At 37.0% G+C, this 20,052-nt stretch overlaps 1 protein-coding gene across 1 annotated transcript; it reads right to left on the reverse strand.

Annotated features, from left to right (window-relative positions):
- Window positions 1–19,110: 19,110 nt before the first annotated feature.
- Window positions 19,111–19,763, reverse strand: LOC149221248 (uncharacterized). The gene is made up of 2 exons (XM_089382938.1): window positions 19,472–19,763; window positions 19,111–19,354 (listed from the first exon to the last, which is right to left on the reverse strand). The coding sequence occupies exons 1-2, from the start codon at window positions 19,583–19,585 to the stop codon at window positions 19,232–19,234; spliced, it is 237 nt and encodes a 78-aa protein (XP_089239064.1). The 5' UTR covers window positions 19,586–19,763; the 3' UTR covers window positions 19,111–19,231.
- Window positions 19,764–20,052: the final 289 nt, after the last annotated feature.

Consider the following 20,052-nt stretch of genomic DNA (forward strand, 5'->3'; position numbering starts at 1 on the left):
AGGTAACAAACATGATCATAGGACTTGAAGAAGAGGTCAAGGAGGAAGTGGTTGCTCAGAAGGTCTTAAGGTCTTTTCCTATGATATTCAATGCCCAAATATCAACCATTAAGGAGATGAGAAACTTTTAAAAACTTAGGAGGGCACTCAATATTTTTAAAAAATTACTACAGGGTCAAGAAGGAATTTTTTGGGATGGCCTTAAATCTAATATTCAGAAGTTTGTGGCAGAATGTTTGGTTTTCCAACAAAATAAAGTTGAGACAATTAAGACCCCGAGTCTATTACAACCTTTATCCATTCCAAGTCAGCATTGGGAGGAGGTATAAATGGATTTTATCATAGGTTTACCCAAGTCTAAAGGAAAGAGTGTTATCATGGTGGTATTTGATAGACTTACCAAGTATGAACACTTTTGTGCATTATCTCATCCGTTTAAGGTTCATACAATTGCTACTGCATTTATCAAAACAATTCAAAAGCTACATGGAAACCCAAAGATTATTGTAAGTGACAGAGATCCCATTTTCACTGGAAATTTTTGGACATAATTATTTTCTTGTCTTAATACTCAATTAGCTCATAGGTCATCTTATCATCTTTAATTTGACAGGCAAACTGAGATAGTGAATAAATTTTGGAAGGATATCTTTGCTGCTTTGTATCTAATAAATAAACACAATGGGTTAAGTGGTTACCTCTGGTCAAATGGTGGTATAACACTTCCTTCCATACTTCAGCAAAAATAACGCCATTTATGGAACTTTATGGATATCATCCACCATCCATTACATCATCTTTAAGAGAAAATTCTAAGGTTCAAACAATGGAAGATCACATCGAGCATAAACAACAAGTTCTCCAACTCTTAAAGGATAACCTCACTCTGGCACAAAATCGAATGATACAACAGGCCAATCAATATTGCAGTGAAAGAATTTTTGATATAGGTGACTGGGTATTTTTGCGGCTACAACCATACAAACAAATGTCCCTCGAGCAAGCTAAGAAGGATAATAAATTATCACCCAAGTACTATGGTCCTTACAAGGTGTTGCAAAATATTGGTACTATGGTATACAATTTGGAGTTGCATGCATCTTCCCAAGTACACCCAATTTTTCATGTTTCATTTCTTAAAGAAGTTTATCGATGACAAGCTCTCAGTTCAAACAATATTTCCAGAACTTGATGAAGAAGGAAAAATCATATTGGAGCCTAAAGCAATCATAAAAGAAAGAACCCAATAGCTACATAATCGATCAATTTTAGTGTATCTCATTAAGTGGAAGAGCTTACTCGCTAAAGATCTCATATGGGAGGATGAGAATTTTATACAGAAGCATCCAGATTACTCAAGTGTTGAAAACAACACTTTTTTGAAGGAGAGGGGCATGTTAGGTCCCTATAATACTAATGTATCCCCCTTATTTTTATTGTTAGTGTAGCTTCCTATTGTTATTGTTGTGCCCATGTAGCCCCCATATTGTTATTGTTGTGCCCCATAGAAACCCACTATTGTTATTGTTGTGCCCTTACATTATTATTGTTATGTATGCTTTGATTATATTGTGACCCCTTAGACTCCTATATATACCAAGGAGGTATTTTCATTTGTATCATCCAAGAAATTTTCGTTTATGTGATGTAAATCCCACTATTGTTATTGTTGTGCCCTTACATTATTATTGTTATGTATGCTTTGATTATATTGTGACCCCTTAGACTCCTATATATACCAAGGAGGTATTTTCATTTGTATCATCCAAGAAATTTTCGTTTATGTGATGTAAATGAGGTTTCCCCCTCGAAAAGGCTATTTCTCAAGTAGTTGATCTAACGTTTTTTCTATTTTGTGAGTTGGCTGCATAACAATGTTAATTAATATCTGTGCGATGAGATTCTTCATGTTAGTGTAATTTGAGGTGTTATCACTTAATTGTCTTTAATTTTCTAATTCTGCATAAACAATGATTTATTTCAATAATGTGTTCAATTTTATTTGATTGATTTGGATTACATGCCCAACAGTGGATTCCTATAGGGTTTCAATAAATATGAGAAATGATCATAAGGTATGTGTAATGCAAGATTGAAGGCATTTTTCTATGAATACTTGGTTGTTCTTCGAAACTTGGTAGTGAGCACTTGTGAGCTAGAAGGAATATTTGTTGGACAATTCCCTATACACATGCAATTTCAAAACAATTTTTCATTTTGGAGCTAAACATTTTCTAACCTGAATGATATTGTACCACAAGCACTTCCTCACATGCTAGACTATCTTTTTTTCTTTCTAATATGACTAATTCTTGTCCTTATACTTGTAGATGGATCAAGAATGCTCCCATGTTGACCTCTCCTGGGCACATTTTTTATCTAGTTGTATTTGTGTTTTATATTTGTTGGTAGCATATAGATTTTGTTACCTAACACACTGTCATTCTATAATAATTTGGTGTATGCATCTGCATATTTCTCTAACATATTAATGCCTATTAAGTATATAGTTACTTGATAATTATGTTTGTGTCTACTACCATCCTAGATTCATCTCAACTCTGGATCTACCAAGTGTTGAGAGGGATCAAATATCTCTCTTAAGGTGCAAACCTATTTTACAGTGAAAAGAGATTTGATCCCTCTCGGCGCTTGGAAGATCTGAAGTTAAGATGGATCTATGTTGGTTAATTATTAGTCTTTAAATAGGCCACATTAGAGAAGAATACAATGGGAAAAAAACATGGGTTAAAAATACGATGGGAAAAAACCATGGGCTAGAGAATTTTATGTTTTTTATTTTATTAATATTATTCTATTTTGTTTTATTTTAACTGAGTCAACATGTTAAACATTGCAACATCTCCCCCATACTAGAGAGCACCTCTCGACGCAATAACCCTTAATATGCTATAATTGCTCAACGTGATGAATGGATGTGAACATTGTGGGCTTGCATAACTATGTGTCTACAAATGCATCTAAACAAGTCTTCTGGAATAGTTTTATGTGCTAAGTTATCATATTTGTGTAAATATTTTTGTTTTTCTTAATAATCGTAATCAATATACATCATGTCAAAAAAATCAATATCTTTTATTAACACCTCAATTTCTCAAAATTTAAGGATATTAGAAACTACATATGTTTGCACTTTTTTTATTTTGCATCTACAATTAGGAAATATCTACCATGTTTCTTGGTTTCGTCTATTATGCTTGCTATCTCTGCACATATTTTGGCAATTTTTGTGTATTCTACCCACAAAAGTTTACTATCCTATATTTCAATTTACTTTTGCACATGGATTAAAAATGCTTCCACGATGACCTCTCTTGGGATTTTTTTTTATCTAATTGCATTTGTGTTGTATATCTATTGGCATCACATAGATATAGTTACCTAACACACAGTCATTTTCTAATAATTTCATGTATGGGCCTGCGTTTTCCTCTAACATCTTAATGCCTGTTAAGTATATAGTTGTCTAACAATATGGTTTGTGTGTACTATAACCCTTAATGTGCTACTACTACTCAAAACTCAGAACAACATGATGAATGGATGTGAACATCACAATCCTTGACTTACACAACTCTATGTCTACAATGTTTATTTAGTCCATCAGCTCTACAGTAAGTCTACATTGAGCATCTTGGTTTGCTGCAATTTTAAATTGTTATGGGTTTCTCAACCTATCGTCATAGTCATTGATCTATTTATATATATTTCCCATTCATTTTTGTTGTATTTTCATGGTTATCTAATGTTGTGTGACCTTCACACATGTAACAACCCCGAGTTAAAACTTCATGCAATAAAGTTAATAAAGGAGAAATAAGACCAAAGTCATGGGACATGTATTCCAAGTTGAATGTTGGGAAAAACATCCTAGTGGGTGTTCATTTCGATTTGTTATGGCTAAAGTAAATTGGAAAAGGAACTGAAAAGGAAAAGAGGCATTAATTGACATTTTATTATGAAATAAAGGAAAATATGAGAAAAGGAAGGTGAAGGGTCCCAGATTTGCATGAAAAGGAAATTGAAGGAAAAATAGAGGAAATTGAAGAAAACAGAGGCCTTAATGATAAAATGATTTCTTAGGATCAGTTCACATCCTTTTCCAATTGAGTTTTCTATTTGGCTTCAAAGAGGAAAAGAGCACCAAGAGAAGGAAAGAAAAGGAAGGACAAGAAAGCAAAGGAAGGTAAGGATCAAGAAAGGAAGAGTTGGATTAAGTGAATTCAGTGGGAATAATTGCAGGTAATAGGTTGCATTTATGATTTCCTAGCTGGTTTTGGCATGCATGTGTGTATTTGGTTCATTTTTTGTCATTGGCATGGGTTTTTTCCAATTTTAACATTGCTTTCAACCTTGCCTTACCATTTTGGATAGCCACGGTGTGATGTGATTCATTCTTGGTTGAGCTTTGGATTGATGAAAGGTTTTGGATTTGGGTGAGGTTGTCTTAGGAAAATCCCAAGGGTTGGGGGTGGAGATGTTTTTCTCCTAGAACATTCCTCAACAGGTGGGTGGAGACAAGAAAATTCCTCAAGGGATGGTGAAGGAACTCTAAGACATCCATGCTCGGTTCGGTTTTGTGATCTCGGGGTCATTTTAGGTGAAATCATGGTAGGGTGAGGGTGGAGATGGTTTAACCTCTAGATTCCCTTGTTTGTTTATGGATTGTTTTATCCTATGAAACCCCACATTGATGCTTGGAATATGGCACAAGGGTGATTGGCTCAAAGAAAGATTTGGTTTAGCCCAATCTATAGCCGGGTGGTACGTTGAAGTCCCTGACATGGTTGGATTTTGCGTATGTTAATAAGAGGTAAGTTCCTGTTGTATTTCATGAGTAAATGTACTTGTTATGATGTGGCTTTGATGGATGTTCTATCATTATTATTGATCTGGTTATATGTTGGTTATAAGCATGGTTTTATGACAGATTCAATGTATGGCTATTATCATGTTTGATTGGAAAACTAATGGTTATTTAATGCATGACCTAATAGATTTTATTGCAGCCACTATGAGAGGACATTATACCTTCTTGGTGATTCTCAGATAAGTTTCAGATATGCCTTCATGACCTGTAGATTTCATGTTCACTATGTGTTTGACAGAATGACTGTCATGGTTAGACCTGATTAGGTCAAGTCCTTGTCTAAGTTTTGTGTCAATGGATTTTTCCTAGTGTCATTTATCATTTATGAAAGTTTCATCAAGTTCTGGGTAGAGGTTTGGATCCTAACCCTGAAAAAGTGGCTCAGATATCGGGTCGCATGCATAGAATTAGATAATTTAGACTGCAATCACTAGCAGGCAAGGTCATCCATGTGACTGGAGGCTTACAGTCATTGGCTTTCCACGTTATGTAAGTGAGTTGGAGTTCAGGTCACTAAAAATTGAAGTTGGCTCATGATTTGGGCACCTAGAGTGATTGTTTAGCTCTTGGGGGTCTTGTAGCACCTAAGGGAAGTCAGTAAAGTTTCAGGTTGTCGATTCCAGTTCCTTAATTGTACTTAGGGAGTTGATTCATGTCATAGTAGCCCTCTACTCATTTTTACCCCAACAGGATGGTGAAATAATGTGGGAGTTGGCGTTACAGAGCGGTACCAGAACATGGTTCAAACAATTGGACTGGATGGGCTAGATGCATGTTGTTGCATATGCATTGTCATGGTTAAGGTTGTCATGCATGAAGTCATTGCATGTAGTTGATGTCATCATGACATTATTGGTATGTTATGATGCTGATATGTTGGCTAAGATAGAGCAAGAGATGAAGATCATCAGAGTGAGGTTGCAACACTAGACCTCGAGGTAAGAGCAAATCATCATTTAGGTTTGAATGTTTGGCATACAAGTATGTTGGTTAATTGTTGTTATATGCATTATGGTTATATACATGCTTGTCACTGATATTTTTGTTGTGGTTACATGCATGATAGATGCTAGTTGATCAGTGTGGTCATATACACATGCATCGGATAGTCATGCATGGTAGTTGATTTGTTATTACATGCATTTTGGTCGTACATATGATGATTATGGCCATTGCAATTAAAATATTGATGTTATATGTATAATGTTAATTTAGATTGGCTTGTGCAGATGTATATGGTTATGATACTAAGGTTTGAGCTGATATATTTGTGATATTGTGTCGTACTAATCTAGACTGGCTTGTGCAGATGTGATAGCCTCCCCTAAGATACATTGAGGTATGAGTTTGATCACCTATTTGATTTACCTTACCTAGTATGTTTACAAGTTGTTTGATTGTTTGATTAATTGCATGATATGAGTATGTATTTATAAGATTGCATAAAGGAATGACCTTGTTTAAGACAGTGATACTAATACAATATGTGTTGAGACAGTTGATATATGCTTTAGTGTAAGTAGTTGATAGTTGTAGTGTTTGTTATGACTGTGACTATGAGTTTATTTTGGATTATGATATGGCTATTAGTATTGGTAAAGGATGATTTCAAATTAATAGACATGATGTCTTGATCTTTGGAACATGTGGCAACATGCTTGTTATTAGCATGACAAGGTAACAATTGGGTGATGTGACAGTACATAGTAAGACTTGATTGCAGCAAGGTAAAAGGTAAATGAAAGGAATTGGGTGAGAATTCCTTTGGCTATGTTTGGAAACTGTCATTCCAAACAAATGAGTGCTTTGCACACAAAAAGTCTCATTAACCTTAATTTTTTCAGACACTTGTGGGTATTTACTATATTCATGAATATGTATTTGACAGGTATAACAGTTGGTTTCCAGTTATGGTTGGATTTGTCAAGGAATTGGGGTCCCTTGAGAGATGATATATGTACGTGTTCAGTTACAGGTCAACATACTGAGCACAACAAGGTAGGGTAACTGACATACTATTATATTTATTTTTTACACTGTCATTATCTGTTTATGGCAATATCTTGAAGGTATTGGATGGAAAAAAAGATTGCCATGAAATATTGAAGAAGTCTTAGGTTGAGCTTTCCCTGGGAAGCATTGGGAACCCATGGGGATTGAGTCATGGTGTTTGTTGCTAGTTTTTTTCTTTCAGTCTTTTGTGATTGTTTGCAGTTGATTTGTGGTTTTGATTGTGCCTCGTGCATGGCTTTTCCACTTTGTTTGTGGTGTTGTATTGTTATTGGTTTTCATGGTTTTCTTCTTGTTTTACTTCTTGTTCTTATCCTTTATGTTTTAGGGGTCTTGGGAATTGGTTGGAAAAGAGGAATTTAATGGAGCTCGAGCAGAGCTAAATGAAACCCAGCCAGTAATGTAAGACCTGGATGAAGCCTAGTGCATGTAAAGGGCAGTTGAAGGTAAGAATATGACAACTAGTTGGATTGGCTGGGTCCATTAGGATAAATGGATGATGGCAAGACATTCATGAGAAAGGTAATCAAGAAAGGTAAAGTAAATGGATTTGAGGCGTTAGATGCCTTGGCTATTTTGGGAATTGTTTTTCTTAATGTTGTGCATGTTGTGCACAGATAAAGGGAGTTCTCTTAACCTTAACCTTATGAGAACTGGTAATTATGTTGTGATCATGATTATGCTAACAATTTCATCAGGGATTATGATTTCTTTATGCTAATGTTTATATGTAAATATGTATGTATGTATGCCATTGTTTGAAAAGGTTTTCGGGGATCATGATTATTTTATGATAGTATTTATATGTATATATGTATGTATGTATGTCATTGTCTGACAGGTTGTCAGGGATCACACTTGCGGAGGAATGATTTCTTATGCAAGTGGATGGCATGAAGAGGTTCCTGGTTTATGAGGAATCAAGTGGGAAGAGTAATCCTGACAAATTTATGAGGTTAGTATCATGTGGATATGATTTAATATTATATGTTTATGTTATGGACAGACTATGCTGAGGGATACATCAGCAAAGTGAAATCGGTGTGATTTCTGACATGTTTGGACAAGCATGGATAATACGAGACAGTGTGGCCTTTGGATGTGCAATACTACTGTTGTGTACCTATTGTACATGTTGTACCTATAGTGTTGTGTGCATGTTGTATGTGTGGTACTGTGTACATATGGTGTTATGTCCATGTTGTATATGCGGTGATGTGTACATATGGTGCAGTGTGCATGTTATACACGTGGTGTTGTGTGCATGTGGTACTATGTACATGTGGTACATGTGATGTTGCGTGCATGTGTTGTTGTGTACATGTTTTGTAGGTAGTGTTGTGTACATATGGTGATGTGTACACGTTGATAAGGTGGTGTTGTGTACAAGTGATGTTGTATACATTTTGTACACGTGGTGTTGTTGTATATATAGTATTGTGTACATGTCGTACATGTGTTGTGTATGTGCTATTGTGTTGCGGGTATTGTGTACTCGTCGCATTGCAACATGTGTATCCATTGTGTTGTAATTTGTGTACGTATATGTATTGAGTTGTACATCGGATGTATGTATTGTGTTGTGGTATATATCGGGTGTAGGTGTATGTATTATGTTGTACACTGAGTGTAGGTGTATATGTTGTGTTGTGTTGTAGACTAGGTATAGGTGTATGTGTCGTGTTGTACACTACGTATTTGTATGCATTGTACAATGTGATGGGACAGACAGGTATGGGATTGTCTGGATGCCCTTGTTGTTTCTATTTAGGGTTGAGGCGGTTTAGTCTTGAGATACCCTTATTGTTATTGAGGGCTAAGGCGGTTTAGTCTATGGATTCCCTTTCTATTAATATTGAGGGCTAAGGCGGTTTAGTATCGGGATACCCTTGTTTCTACTAAGGGTTGAGGCATTTTAGTCTCGGTATACCCTTATTTCTATTGACGGTTGAGGTGGTTTAGTCTCTAGATTCCCTTGTTGTTGCTATTGAGGTTTGAGACTATTTAGTCTCATGATACCCTTGTTGCTATTGAGTGTTGAGGCATTTAGTCTCGGGATACCCTTGTTGCTGATATTGAGGGAGGAGGCAGTTTAGTCTTTGGATTCCCCTGTTGCTTAAAGAGAAGGCGTCAGGCGCTTGTCGGGTTTGGAACCAATTCAGTGTGTACGGAAAGGAAAAAAGAACAAAGGAAGAAGCGAAGAACCATTTGAAAGATACGTATAATTATTTTATTTCAGTTTATTATGCATGTGATCTATGACTCTTACATATGATGAATACATACGATTTATGATTCTAATTTATGATGGTTGTGTTTCGAGCTAACCGAAAGTGATATGTTTATACATGATGATTGATCAAGAGCTCGTTTGAGTTGTTGTGACAAAAATTAGATAAAATTGCAGCGTACCTGATTGACGAGATATCGATGAGGTATGATTTGAATATATTTCAATTCCTTTTTGTGTGGAAAATTTCCAGGTTTGGGGTGGTTGACACTGACTACAAGAATTAGCAACAGTAGCAAAAGGAATTGGAATAGGCAGTAGTGTGTTGGTAATGTTGGGTGTGGAGCTTAATTATCTTCCTAATTGTTTAGAGGTTTTTCGTTTTAGCCACATTAGATCCCTATTCCTAACGGGGTGGAAACGTCGCTCATTTAATCGTCATTAGGGGTGTCTAGGGGGATAATGAAGACTTTTATGAGCCCCCCCAGAGAGGGTTCAGGGGTAGCACCCCCGAAGCTAAAAATAGATGAAAAATTTCCATATAAAATATTGTAATTTTGTAGTCAATCAAGGTCGTTCATTAGGAGGATGATCTAATGGTAGAAGTTATGTTAATTTAGGGTTTTTTTCCCTATAAGGCAACCCTTGGTCTATATGAGGGAATTTTATTGCAGTTGTGTATTATTCCTCTGAGCCAGAAAGAGAGAGGAGACTGTGTGAGAGAGAAGAGAAAATTATAGTGGAAGGACTGGTTGTTTCTCTGTGGACGTAGCCAAAATTGGGTGAACCACGTATATCTGTGTCTTTTTTTTTTATTTTGTGTTTCTGCAATATTTTGTGTATTCCATTGCTCTGTAAATTAAGTTTTAACAGGTAAATCACTTCAAGAGCAGGGCCATTATAGGACACTGGCACCCAATAATGTCCATTGATTTCCATGAGCATGCTATGACCGGTATGATGGTTTTGCGGTAGGGATATGCCTTGGTTTTTGGACCCTCCAATGCGAGGAAACCTTTCCAAGGGATGGATCGCCCAGGAAAGGGGATTTCGGGGAACTTGGAAGGTGAGTGACTACACAGAAGGGGGTGACCAAATTGTCCGAGGGATTGTGTAGCAAAGAAAGGAAGTTCGGGGGATGGATTTGTTTTGGTCATTAACATTTCCAGATTGAATCAGATACATTAGGAGTGTGCCATGGAACAATGAGTCGATAATTGTTCACTAAGGGAACAGGTAGCACAAGGATCATGCGTTGGACATTGGATGTAGGTTTGAATTTGGCAGTGTATTCTAGAATTCCTGGGAAGGAGGTGAATCCTAGTACTACTTTTGAGGGTGGAGGTGTGAGCCTCTAGATTCCCTTGTTGTGGATGCAGGGATCATATCATTTTATTTTTTGGTTGAGAAAATGTGCATATGTATATATGTGTATATTACTGTAGAAACTATATCGATCTGGATTTATAAATCTCCATAGACTGTATGATTATTTGTTGGTTGAAGAAAATGTGCATAATTATATGTGGTTCTTATTGTAAATATCATAATGAGTTGTGTTATAAATCTCCAGTAAACGGTATGATTGCCATGTTTTCAGCAGGATGTCATTGTAAATATTGCAATGAGATGGGTTATAAAGCTCCATGTGCAGTATGTTTTGTTTTCAGTGGTTTGTTGGTCATAGGTGTCATAGACCATCGAGGACGGTGTTCCCCTAAGGGAGAGAGGTCTGTAACAACCTCGGGTTAAAATTTCATGTAATAAAGTTAATAAAGGAAAAATAAGACCAAGGTCATGGGACACATATTCCAAGTTGAATGTTGAGCAAAACATTCTAGTGGGTGTTCATTTTGGTTTATTATGGCTAAAGGAAATTAGAAAAGGCACTGAAAAGGAAAATAGGAAATAATTGGCATTTTATTTATGAAACAAAGGAAAATAGGAGAAAATGAAGGTGATGGGTCACAAATTTTCATGGGAACGAAATCGAAGAAAATAAAGACCTCAATGATAAAAAGATTTCTTAGGATCAATTCACAACCTTTTTCCAGTTTAGTTTTGGAACTAGCTTTAGAGAGGAGAAGAGAACCAAGAGGAGGAAAGCAAAGGAAGGACAAGAAGCAAAGGAAAGCAAGGAAGATTTGGATCAAGTGACTTCAATGGGAATACTTGCAAGGAAAGCAAGGATCAAGCAAGGAAGAGTTGGATCAAGTGACTTCAATGGGAATACTTGTAGGTAACATGTTGCATGTATGATTTCCTAGCTGGTTTTGGAATGCATGGTACATGCATGTGTGTATTTGGTTCATTTGTTGTCATTAACATGGGTTTTTTTGGGTTTAAGACTGTTTTCAACCTTGCCTTTCCATTTTTGTATAGTCATGGTGTGATGGGATACATTCTTGGTTGATCTTTGGATTGTAGGAAGGTTTTGGATCCGAGTGAGGTGGTCTTAGGAAAATCTCAAGGGTTGGGGGTGGAGATGGTTTTCGCCAAGAAGCCCTCAAAAGGTGGGTGGAGAAGACTTCCATGAATGCATGGAGCAACAAGGTATTCTTCTTGAAGATGTACAAATGAAGTTGTTCAAATAGTCTTTAGAGGGGGATGCTAGAGTCTGGTATGGAACAATACCTCATGGAAGCATATCTTCCCTGAAATGTTTTCATATAGCATTCTATCAATATTTCAAAAGATTTTATCCATCGAATGCTTTAATTGAAGATTGTTGCACACCTCTTAATGATGAAGACATTCCCGAGGTTAATGACCCTGCTGAAGATGTATGTGAGAGCCCATCCCAAGAAGATATCCACTCACATCCAGATGCATCACCACATGAGAAAGAAAGAGAAGAAGGAAACACCACTGAGTTGCAAATAAACTCTCAAAGGGTTTATTCAGTGGATTCTGATGTTTCTCTTTCTTCTTATGAATACGACACTAGTGGAGAGTCAAGTGACATAGAGACTCCACAACACTTCCAATCAGGGGAAGATGCGCAAGAAGAGGAGGCTGATCATGAGGTTAGCAAAGAGGCTCCAGTTCACAAGGCAAACTCTTCACATGGAGAACGAGACTAGGACCCTCCTCCAATTTGTGATTCAAATAATTCAAAGGAGGAAGAGATGGTCGCAGAAGTTTAGAAGGAGTTGTTTACCAGCAAGTGGGGAGAAATCTCCCAGTAGCAAGTTTTTCAAGAAGAGCCCAAAGCTAAATTTCTGCAGAAATATTTCCAAGACAATTGTCCCATTGAAAGATGGGCAGTAAAAGAGCAGCAACCAATTTTTCTTGAAAAGGCTGAAGTTGAGGAGCTTGGAAACATTTGTGGCTGCCATGACCAAAAATACATCGACCAACAGATTGTATGTGAAGAAGATGCTACTGCAAACATTCCTTGTCTATTCCATGATCATGCGGCTGCATACATGAGCCTATTATTAAGTCATCAACAAAGGTTATTTCAAGAGCATGTATCGGGATCCTTGTTTGAAGATTTTTTATGGTGCATGCCTGTTTTAATTTTTCTTTTTCAATAGTATGAAGGCATGTGGTCTAGTACTCTTATGTTGGCTTGGTTCTATTGGAGAGTTGAATATACTTAGCTGAATTAAGTATTGTGCATAAGTAGGATTGTACATAAATAAGCTCACCTGTTGAACATTTACCTTTCAGTTGTTAGAATTTTTATGTCTGCATTCTCGATTAAGGAGGAAAGTCCCATGGAGATTTTTTTGATTACAAATATTCATTTATTACTAACTCCATGCCCAATAGTGAAAGGGGTTGGTCTGCAAGTTCTCAACACCTTGCCAGTAAGGCACTATCCCCAATAGGAGCCAATGTTGTCACTCATTGCTTCATCAGTGTTCAGTTGCTTAAAAAGCCAAATAGTAGTGATGTTTGATGCCAAATTTTGAGCCACATAAGAGATCAGAGCTAGATGTGACCCTCTCTATTGCAAAGTGATTGGAAAGAGCTTTCCGGAGGTATATAGAAGTCCAAAAAAGGGTTCCTGGATCAGAAGTTAGGGCATGTTGAAGGATCCATTTAGAAAGCTCAGAAAACCCAAAAAATGGCTAACTCTGAGGGAAAAATCGCATATCGACGTCGGCGGGTCTAGGCGCATCACATATTGGCATCAGCGGGTCCAAGTGGGTAAAGAGCATCAACAGAAGTAGATTAGCAATCTGTCGATCGGCGATCAGCGGGGTTTTAAGTCTTAAGACAATACAGACGAGGCCGATTGTGATACAGTGTTGTACCACCATGAGGGTATGATTCCGATTTACAAAGCAAATGGTTGCACAAACCAAGGGTCGGTCCTCCCCCTCTCTCCTCCACGTGGAATCGGCGATCAACAGGATCGGTGGGGTCACAGGTTTGAAACTATAAAAAATTGTCAATATTGAGATATGGACCAAAATTGTCGAGGAGGGTCGATTTTTAAATACAAATGGAAGCATGGAAAAACAGGGCTCGGCGGGCCTCTTTCTCTCTCCTCTAGGGGGCCACATGGCGGCCTCTGATTGGTCCACCAAGCTGACGTGGCAACTGACATCAAAAATGACATGGCAAGTACGAAAGATGACTTGGGCATTTTTAGGGGTCCTATGGGGTTGTTTCCGGGTGCCACATGGCACCACTCACAAGGTGACAATTCGTAGTGATGACATCATCAATGACATCAATAGGTTATCAACGATTAGCGGCCCTAGGTCTCGGACTTATCGGCGATTGCGATGCGATAGAAAAAAGCTTCGGATGCAATATATTAGAAGCTGCGATTTACAAAGATTTCGGGTTAGGGAAATCGGCGAATGAGGGACTTATGTGATATAAAGAAAAAGGTGCCCACACAGCAAGTCACGGCCTTAAGCGCTTTAAATATAAGCCCTCAGTCTCCGCTTGTGGTCATATGAAGAAATAACAAAGGGGCTATAATAAAAGGGCATAAAGGATAAACGCCTTAGAGTTAATTAAAAATGCTCGTCATTTCCATCTGTTTTGGTGTTAAAAGGCCCACGATCGATCCACTGTTCGCTACAGCGTAGCGCTGAAAGGACTGCGCAGAGATTTTAATGGGCGGATGGGTCGGCAGCTAGGGAATTTAATGAAGGTATGGGCGCATTCATGGAAGGACTCATCCTGTAACACGCCTCCATAAGTCAGTGCCGAAAGCAGTCAAAGGAGAGTTGACAGAAGTCGGTCGATGCAACAGTAAACCGCCTCAACAGTAGAGAGAAGCATGACAATAGCAGGGACGTGGCTCCATCCAAGGGCTCCATTGAAGCAACAAGGGGACACCTCATCCTTCCTCTCTCGACTTTCTTTCTCTAAGCATTTATTTCTTTATTTTTCCAAGAAAGGGATTCGATCCCTGTTGTAATCTTAGGTAGGTGGTAGGAGAGCCTGAGAGAGCTGAGACAACTATTCTAACATGACAGTTGGGGCTCAGGCTCAGATATTTTGATTGTAATTCAAATCTATCCCCCTCTTATAAATAGGGGGATGAAACATAATACAGAGGTCCCGATTCTCAGACCTGCGAGGGTTGAACTCTGTGTTGCCATTTTGGTTCAATATGTTTTTATGGGACTTCACTGATATAATGGTTGAGTGTATAGACTGGTTATTGGGCCCTTTGGGACAAATGGTGTTTTCTTGTTGATTCCAAGCATGATTAATGTACAGCAAGTTCCTCTTGGTAATCTCATTTCACATGTGTTTGTCTTTCTTTGAAATAATGTAATGAATGCAGTTGGTTCCTCTTTAATGTATGGATTTATCTTAGTTGCTTTGGCAGAGAATGATACCGATGTTATGTTTAATCTGAAACCTTCTTTTTCTCCTCTATTTCTATCATCTCATTGGAAAACCATTGTTTAAGGTTTTGTCTTGCTTACAGCCCTATCCATTGAATTCCCCTTTCTATTGGAACATTGCTGCCAAGTATTATGTTTGTTACAGTGCTATGCATTTATTTCTCTCCCTCCTTTCCTCTTCTCCACCATCAATACAACTTCATTTTAAGTTGTCTCATTTTCATGTGTCAGCCACCAAACGGAGAAGTCACCTCTTTGAGATTGCCCAAATACCCCCTAGCATTTGGATCCATGAGTTGGCCTTAATCTTCATCTTTGAAAGCTTATTGAAGCAAGCCCCTCCTATCTCCCTTTTTGTTTTACGTGAAAACTGGAGTGTTGTAACCCCCTTACAATATAACCTCACAAGCACTCCTCTATTTAAGATGTCCTAGGCACTGGTCTACAATCAACCCAAAGGCTGTGTCTAGGGAGCTTTCTTTGTCTCCTACTGCACTTGTGTTGCAGGTGCAAGATTTAGCTGCAACAATAACCATGGTTTTATAGATTCAAGTTATGGCTCTTATCATGTTTGATTGGAAAATGAATGGTTATTGAATGCAAGACCTAATAGATGTTATTTCATCCATTGTGAGAGGGCATTAGACCTTCTTGATGATTCTCAGATAAGTTTCAGATCTCTATGTTCATATATGCATTCATGACCTATATATTTCATATTCACTATGTGTTTGATGAAATGATTTTCATGGTTAGACCTGGTTAGGTCAAGTCCTAGTCTAATTTTTGTGTCAATGGATTTGTCATAATGTCATTTATCATTTTTTAAAGTTTCATCAAGTTCTGGGCAGAGATGGGGATCCTAGCCCTGAAAAAGTGGCTCAGATCTCGAGGGCGCATGCACAGAACTGGGTAATTTAGACTGCAGTTGCTAGGAAGCAAGATCATCCATGCGACTAGAGGCTTGCAGTTGTTGGGTTTCCTTGTTATGAAAGCAAGTGGGAGTTCAGGTCACTAAAAAGTCAAGTTGGCTCAGGTTTTGGGCACCTAGATTGGTTGTTTAGCTCCTAGGGGTCCTGTAGCCCCTGAGTGGAGTCAATAAAGTTTTAGGTTATCGATTCCACTTTCTTAACTGTACTTAGGTAGTTGAGTCATGTCATAGTAGCCCTCTGCTCATGTTTACCCCGACAAGACGATGAAAGTGGATAAATGTGGGAGGTTGCGTTACAACACACAACCACTCTTTTCGTGTGTTTGTGACCTAATTCTCCATTCCATTACTCATGTATACTATAATTATGTTGGTTGAATCTTTATGCACACATGTTTGTATCAATTTAGTCTTGGGTAAACATTTTCATATCCTTGTGCTTGGGGGTAACTATTAGTGGAGTTGCAATCTATCCGGAGTATTGTCTTTGATATTCTTAATGCATTTGCTTTTATTTATTTTTTCTATTTTAAACCTTAGATTTTTAAAATTCTAAGAAAATCAACCTTATAATGGTGAGATAAACCTTTTCAAATGATTGAAATAAAAGTACTTACTTTAATGATATGTGTTACACATATAGGTCTGCCACCATCCACTTAGGCACTTGGGTAAATGTTATGTGTTACACATATGGGTCTGCCACTATCCACTCATGCACTTGGGTAACTAGCAACAATACTTATTGGTTCTCTTGGAAAATTCCCTAAATGTTTGTCTTCATATGACTTAATTAGCCTCACCTCAATAATTGTAAAAATGGGCATCCAACTTGTATACATTTTGCTTGGAGAGTTAGACTAACAAACAAGTAGTCATCTTCCACAAATTATAGGGGAGAAAATTGAAATGCCTCTAACAAGTTTTCTGTAATAGTTTTATGTGCTAAGTTATCACATTTGTGAAATAATTTTGTTTTTCTTAACATTTATGATCAATATCCATCATGCCAAAAAGAGCATGTATCTTTGATTAACACCTCTCTTTGTCAAAATATAAGGAAATTAAAAAAAATACATTTGTTTGTGCCTTTTTTATGTTGCATCTATAGCAGGGAAATATGTAACATGTTTTTAGATTGCATATGTTATACTTGTTATATGTGCTTGGACATTTTTTGGGTAGACTACCCACAACTATTCACTAGTCTACACTTCAATGTACTTACTTTTGCACATGGATCAACATTGCTTTCATTATGACCTCACCTAGGCACATTTTTTGTCTAGTTATATATGTGTTGTATATTTATTGGCGTCATATATACCTAACACTATCATTTTGTAAGAATTTAGTGTATGGGTTTAATATTTACTTTGACATCTTAATGCATGTTAAGTATACAATTGGCTGACAATCTAGTTTTTGCACCTTTTTTTACTTAACATACTATCAGTTTCTAAGAATTTAGTGTATGTTTTACTCAAGCTAACACCCTGGAACAAGTCTATATTGTGCATCTTGGTTTGTTGCATTTTTGACTTGGTATGGCCTTCTCAACCTACAATCAAAGATATTGGTCTCTTTCTATATATTTCCCACACATGTTTTGCTATTTCCTCCTTCATGGTTGTCTCATATTGTGTGATCTTTACACACAATTGACTCATTTTGTGAGTTTGTCACCTAACCCTCTCCATTCCACTCATCATGTCTACTGTAATTCTACTAGTTGAATATCTGTGCACATGTATTTGTCTCTGTTTAGTCTTGTGGCATCCTTTTGTGAGTCTGTCACCTAAGCCTCTCCATTCCACTCATCATGTCTATTGTAATTCTACTAGCTAAATAGTTGTGCACATGTGTTTGTTTGTTCATTTAGTCTTAGGGCATATTTTTGTGAGTCTGTCACATAACCCTCCCCATTCCTCTAATCCTATCTACCGTACTAGCTGAATATTTGTGCACATGTGTTTGTTGGTTGCATGTGTAAGTGTTGTTGGGTTAACAATTAGATATAGGCTTCAAATACATAACCCCTTACGAATCATTGAAATAAAATTACTTGCTTGTGCACGTGTTTGTTGGTTGCATGTGTAATGTGTAAGTGTTGTTGGGTTAACAATTAGATATAGAGTTCAAATACATAACCCCTTACAAATCATTGAAATAAAATTACTTGCTTATTTGATTAAATATCTTATTTTTTAAGCAATTGTAAAGATATTTTTTCAGCAATGTGAATTGATTTTATTGTTATTTTTTCAGCAATGTGAATTGATTTTATTGTTAAAATGATATTAGATCTCATAAATAATTATAATTATAAAATAATAAAACTGCATGGCCTATTTTAGGTTTTTTAATCCAATTAAATTTGTGTTACAATTTAATAAATTTTTGTGTTACACTTTAGTAATATGATTGTGTTCAAACAATTTAATAAATTTTTGTGTTACACTTTAGTAATATGATTGTGTTCAATATTGTGATTTTAAACTTTTTTAGGTTTTTAATCCAATTGAATTTTTGTATTCCAATTACTATTTTTTGCGTTCCAATTACTATTTTAATCCAATTGAATTTGTGTTCCAATTTAGTAATATGATTGTGTTCAATATTGTGATTTTTAATTATTTAAAATATATTTTGGCCATCTTTTTAATTTATTTAAAATATATTTTAACCATCTTATACAGCTCAACTTATAAATTTATTTTAAGAAATTTTAAAAAATATCTATCGAATTTAGAGCAAATTTGACAAAATAAAAATACACCAGAAAAGCAAAATATAAATAAACTAGCGTTATTAAAAACTTTTTTTTTTTGGAAATTTCTTTTCGTCGAAATATAACAACTTTCTTGTATTTAAAATATAAAGCTTGGAAATTATTAAGCGCGAAGCGTGGTAGGCAACCACGCCTGCGCCGAGAGCATAGGAAAATCCTTTGTTTGCGGGAGGAGCTGAGCCCGGACGGTGATAGAGCCAGGGGAGGCCGGGTCATTGGAAATGGAGAGGCCTTCTGATCCATTTCTTTAGGGGCTAAAATAATTTATCATTGGTCAAAACTATTAAAAGATTAATTTACAATTTAAATGACTTTGTGCCATTGAAATCCACGATTATAATTAATCTTTGGGTGATTTTATCCGAATTGGACTGCCCAGATTTCAGCGAGCTAAAACCTTAGGACATTCACTAAAAGAATAATAGGAAGAATTAAATAAAGAAATTTTTCAGGAAAAGTCGTCCAAAAATTATATTTAAAAGAATATATTTTACATGATTCATGACATCAGTAAAATTCAATTTGTTGACGGTTAAGTTCAGCCTCACGGCAATCAGAACCTAACCAGCGTCTCATAGCAGTGCAGACCGTCAAATTCAGGGGCGAACCTTACTGCCGCCCGCTCCTCCTTTGCTTTTCCATTTATTTCGCCGCCCTGCCGACTGTAACTCTGATCCTGTGAACCCAAAAACCACCATAATTAGAAAAACTAACCCCAAGAAACAAGAAACAGTAACCCCTCCCCTCTTTGCAGAACCCAAAATGATGAAGAAGCATTTTTTCATATACTTACATGATGGCCATCCGTATCTGATGTTGATGGAAGGCGATGAGATTCGAACCTGCAGAAAGCCCCAATTGCAGCAACCGCAGCTGCTATTGTGAACACAGGCGTATTCACTGCCATCTTTTATGACTTCTTTATCTGCTGATTTGCCACAAATTTGTATAAATCTCACAGACGGAGATTGAAACTCCCTTTAATTGGCACAGATTTCTTTGTACCTAGTAAGAAATTACAGAGAAACAGGCAGAAAAATTCACGATTTCAAAAGCATTCAAACGATATTGATGTGTAAAAGAGGGAGGAAGAGGAGGGCTTTAAATAGGAGTGAAAGGCGCGAGTCCAGAACCTTCTTCGTGCTTCGCTGGCACTTGAGGGAGGACAGATTGCGTTGTTTTGTATTTTGTCAGCTTATGATTGAATAGAGTGATAGCTGAGTTAGTGGAATTTTCTTTGAACCTGTTAGCCGCCGGGGACATTACTAGATGGCGTGCGGACAACGCGAAACTTGGATTGTTATTCGTGCGGTGGGCAGATGCGGAGAAACTTCGGTGAAAGGGAGTTGGGCCCCACAAAAGGATATACATGAA

Source organism: Pinus tabuliformis, chromosome Q (genome assembly GCF_031772625.1).
Source record: "Pinus tabuliformis cultivar Carrire ecotype Pingquan chromosome Q, CPIR1, whole genome shotgun sequence".
NCBI classification, from domain to species: Eukaryota; Viridiplantae; Streptophyta; class Pinopsida; order Pinales; family Pinaceae; genus Pinus; species Pinus tabuliformis.

What these genes read in the sequence shown, in the direction of transcription:
- LOC149221248 (XM_089382938.1), bottom strand. Translation starts at nt 19,585, where the DNA reads ATGGCAGTGAATACGCCTGTGTTCACAATAGCAGCTGCGGTTGCTGCA. An exon ending in CAGATACGGATGGCCATCAT is followed by an intron (nt 19,355 to 19,471) that starts GTAAGTATATGA and finishes TTGGGTTCACAG; the next exon opens with GATCAGAGTTACAGTCGGCA.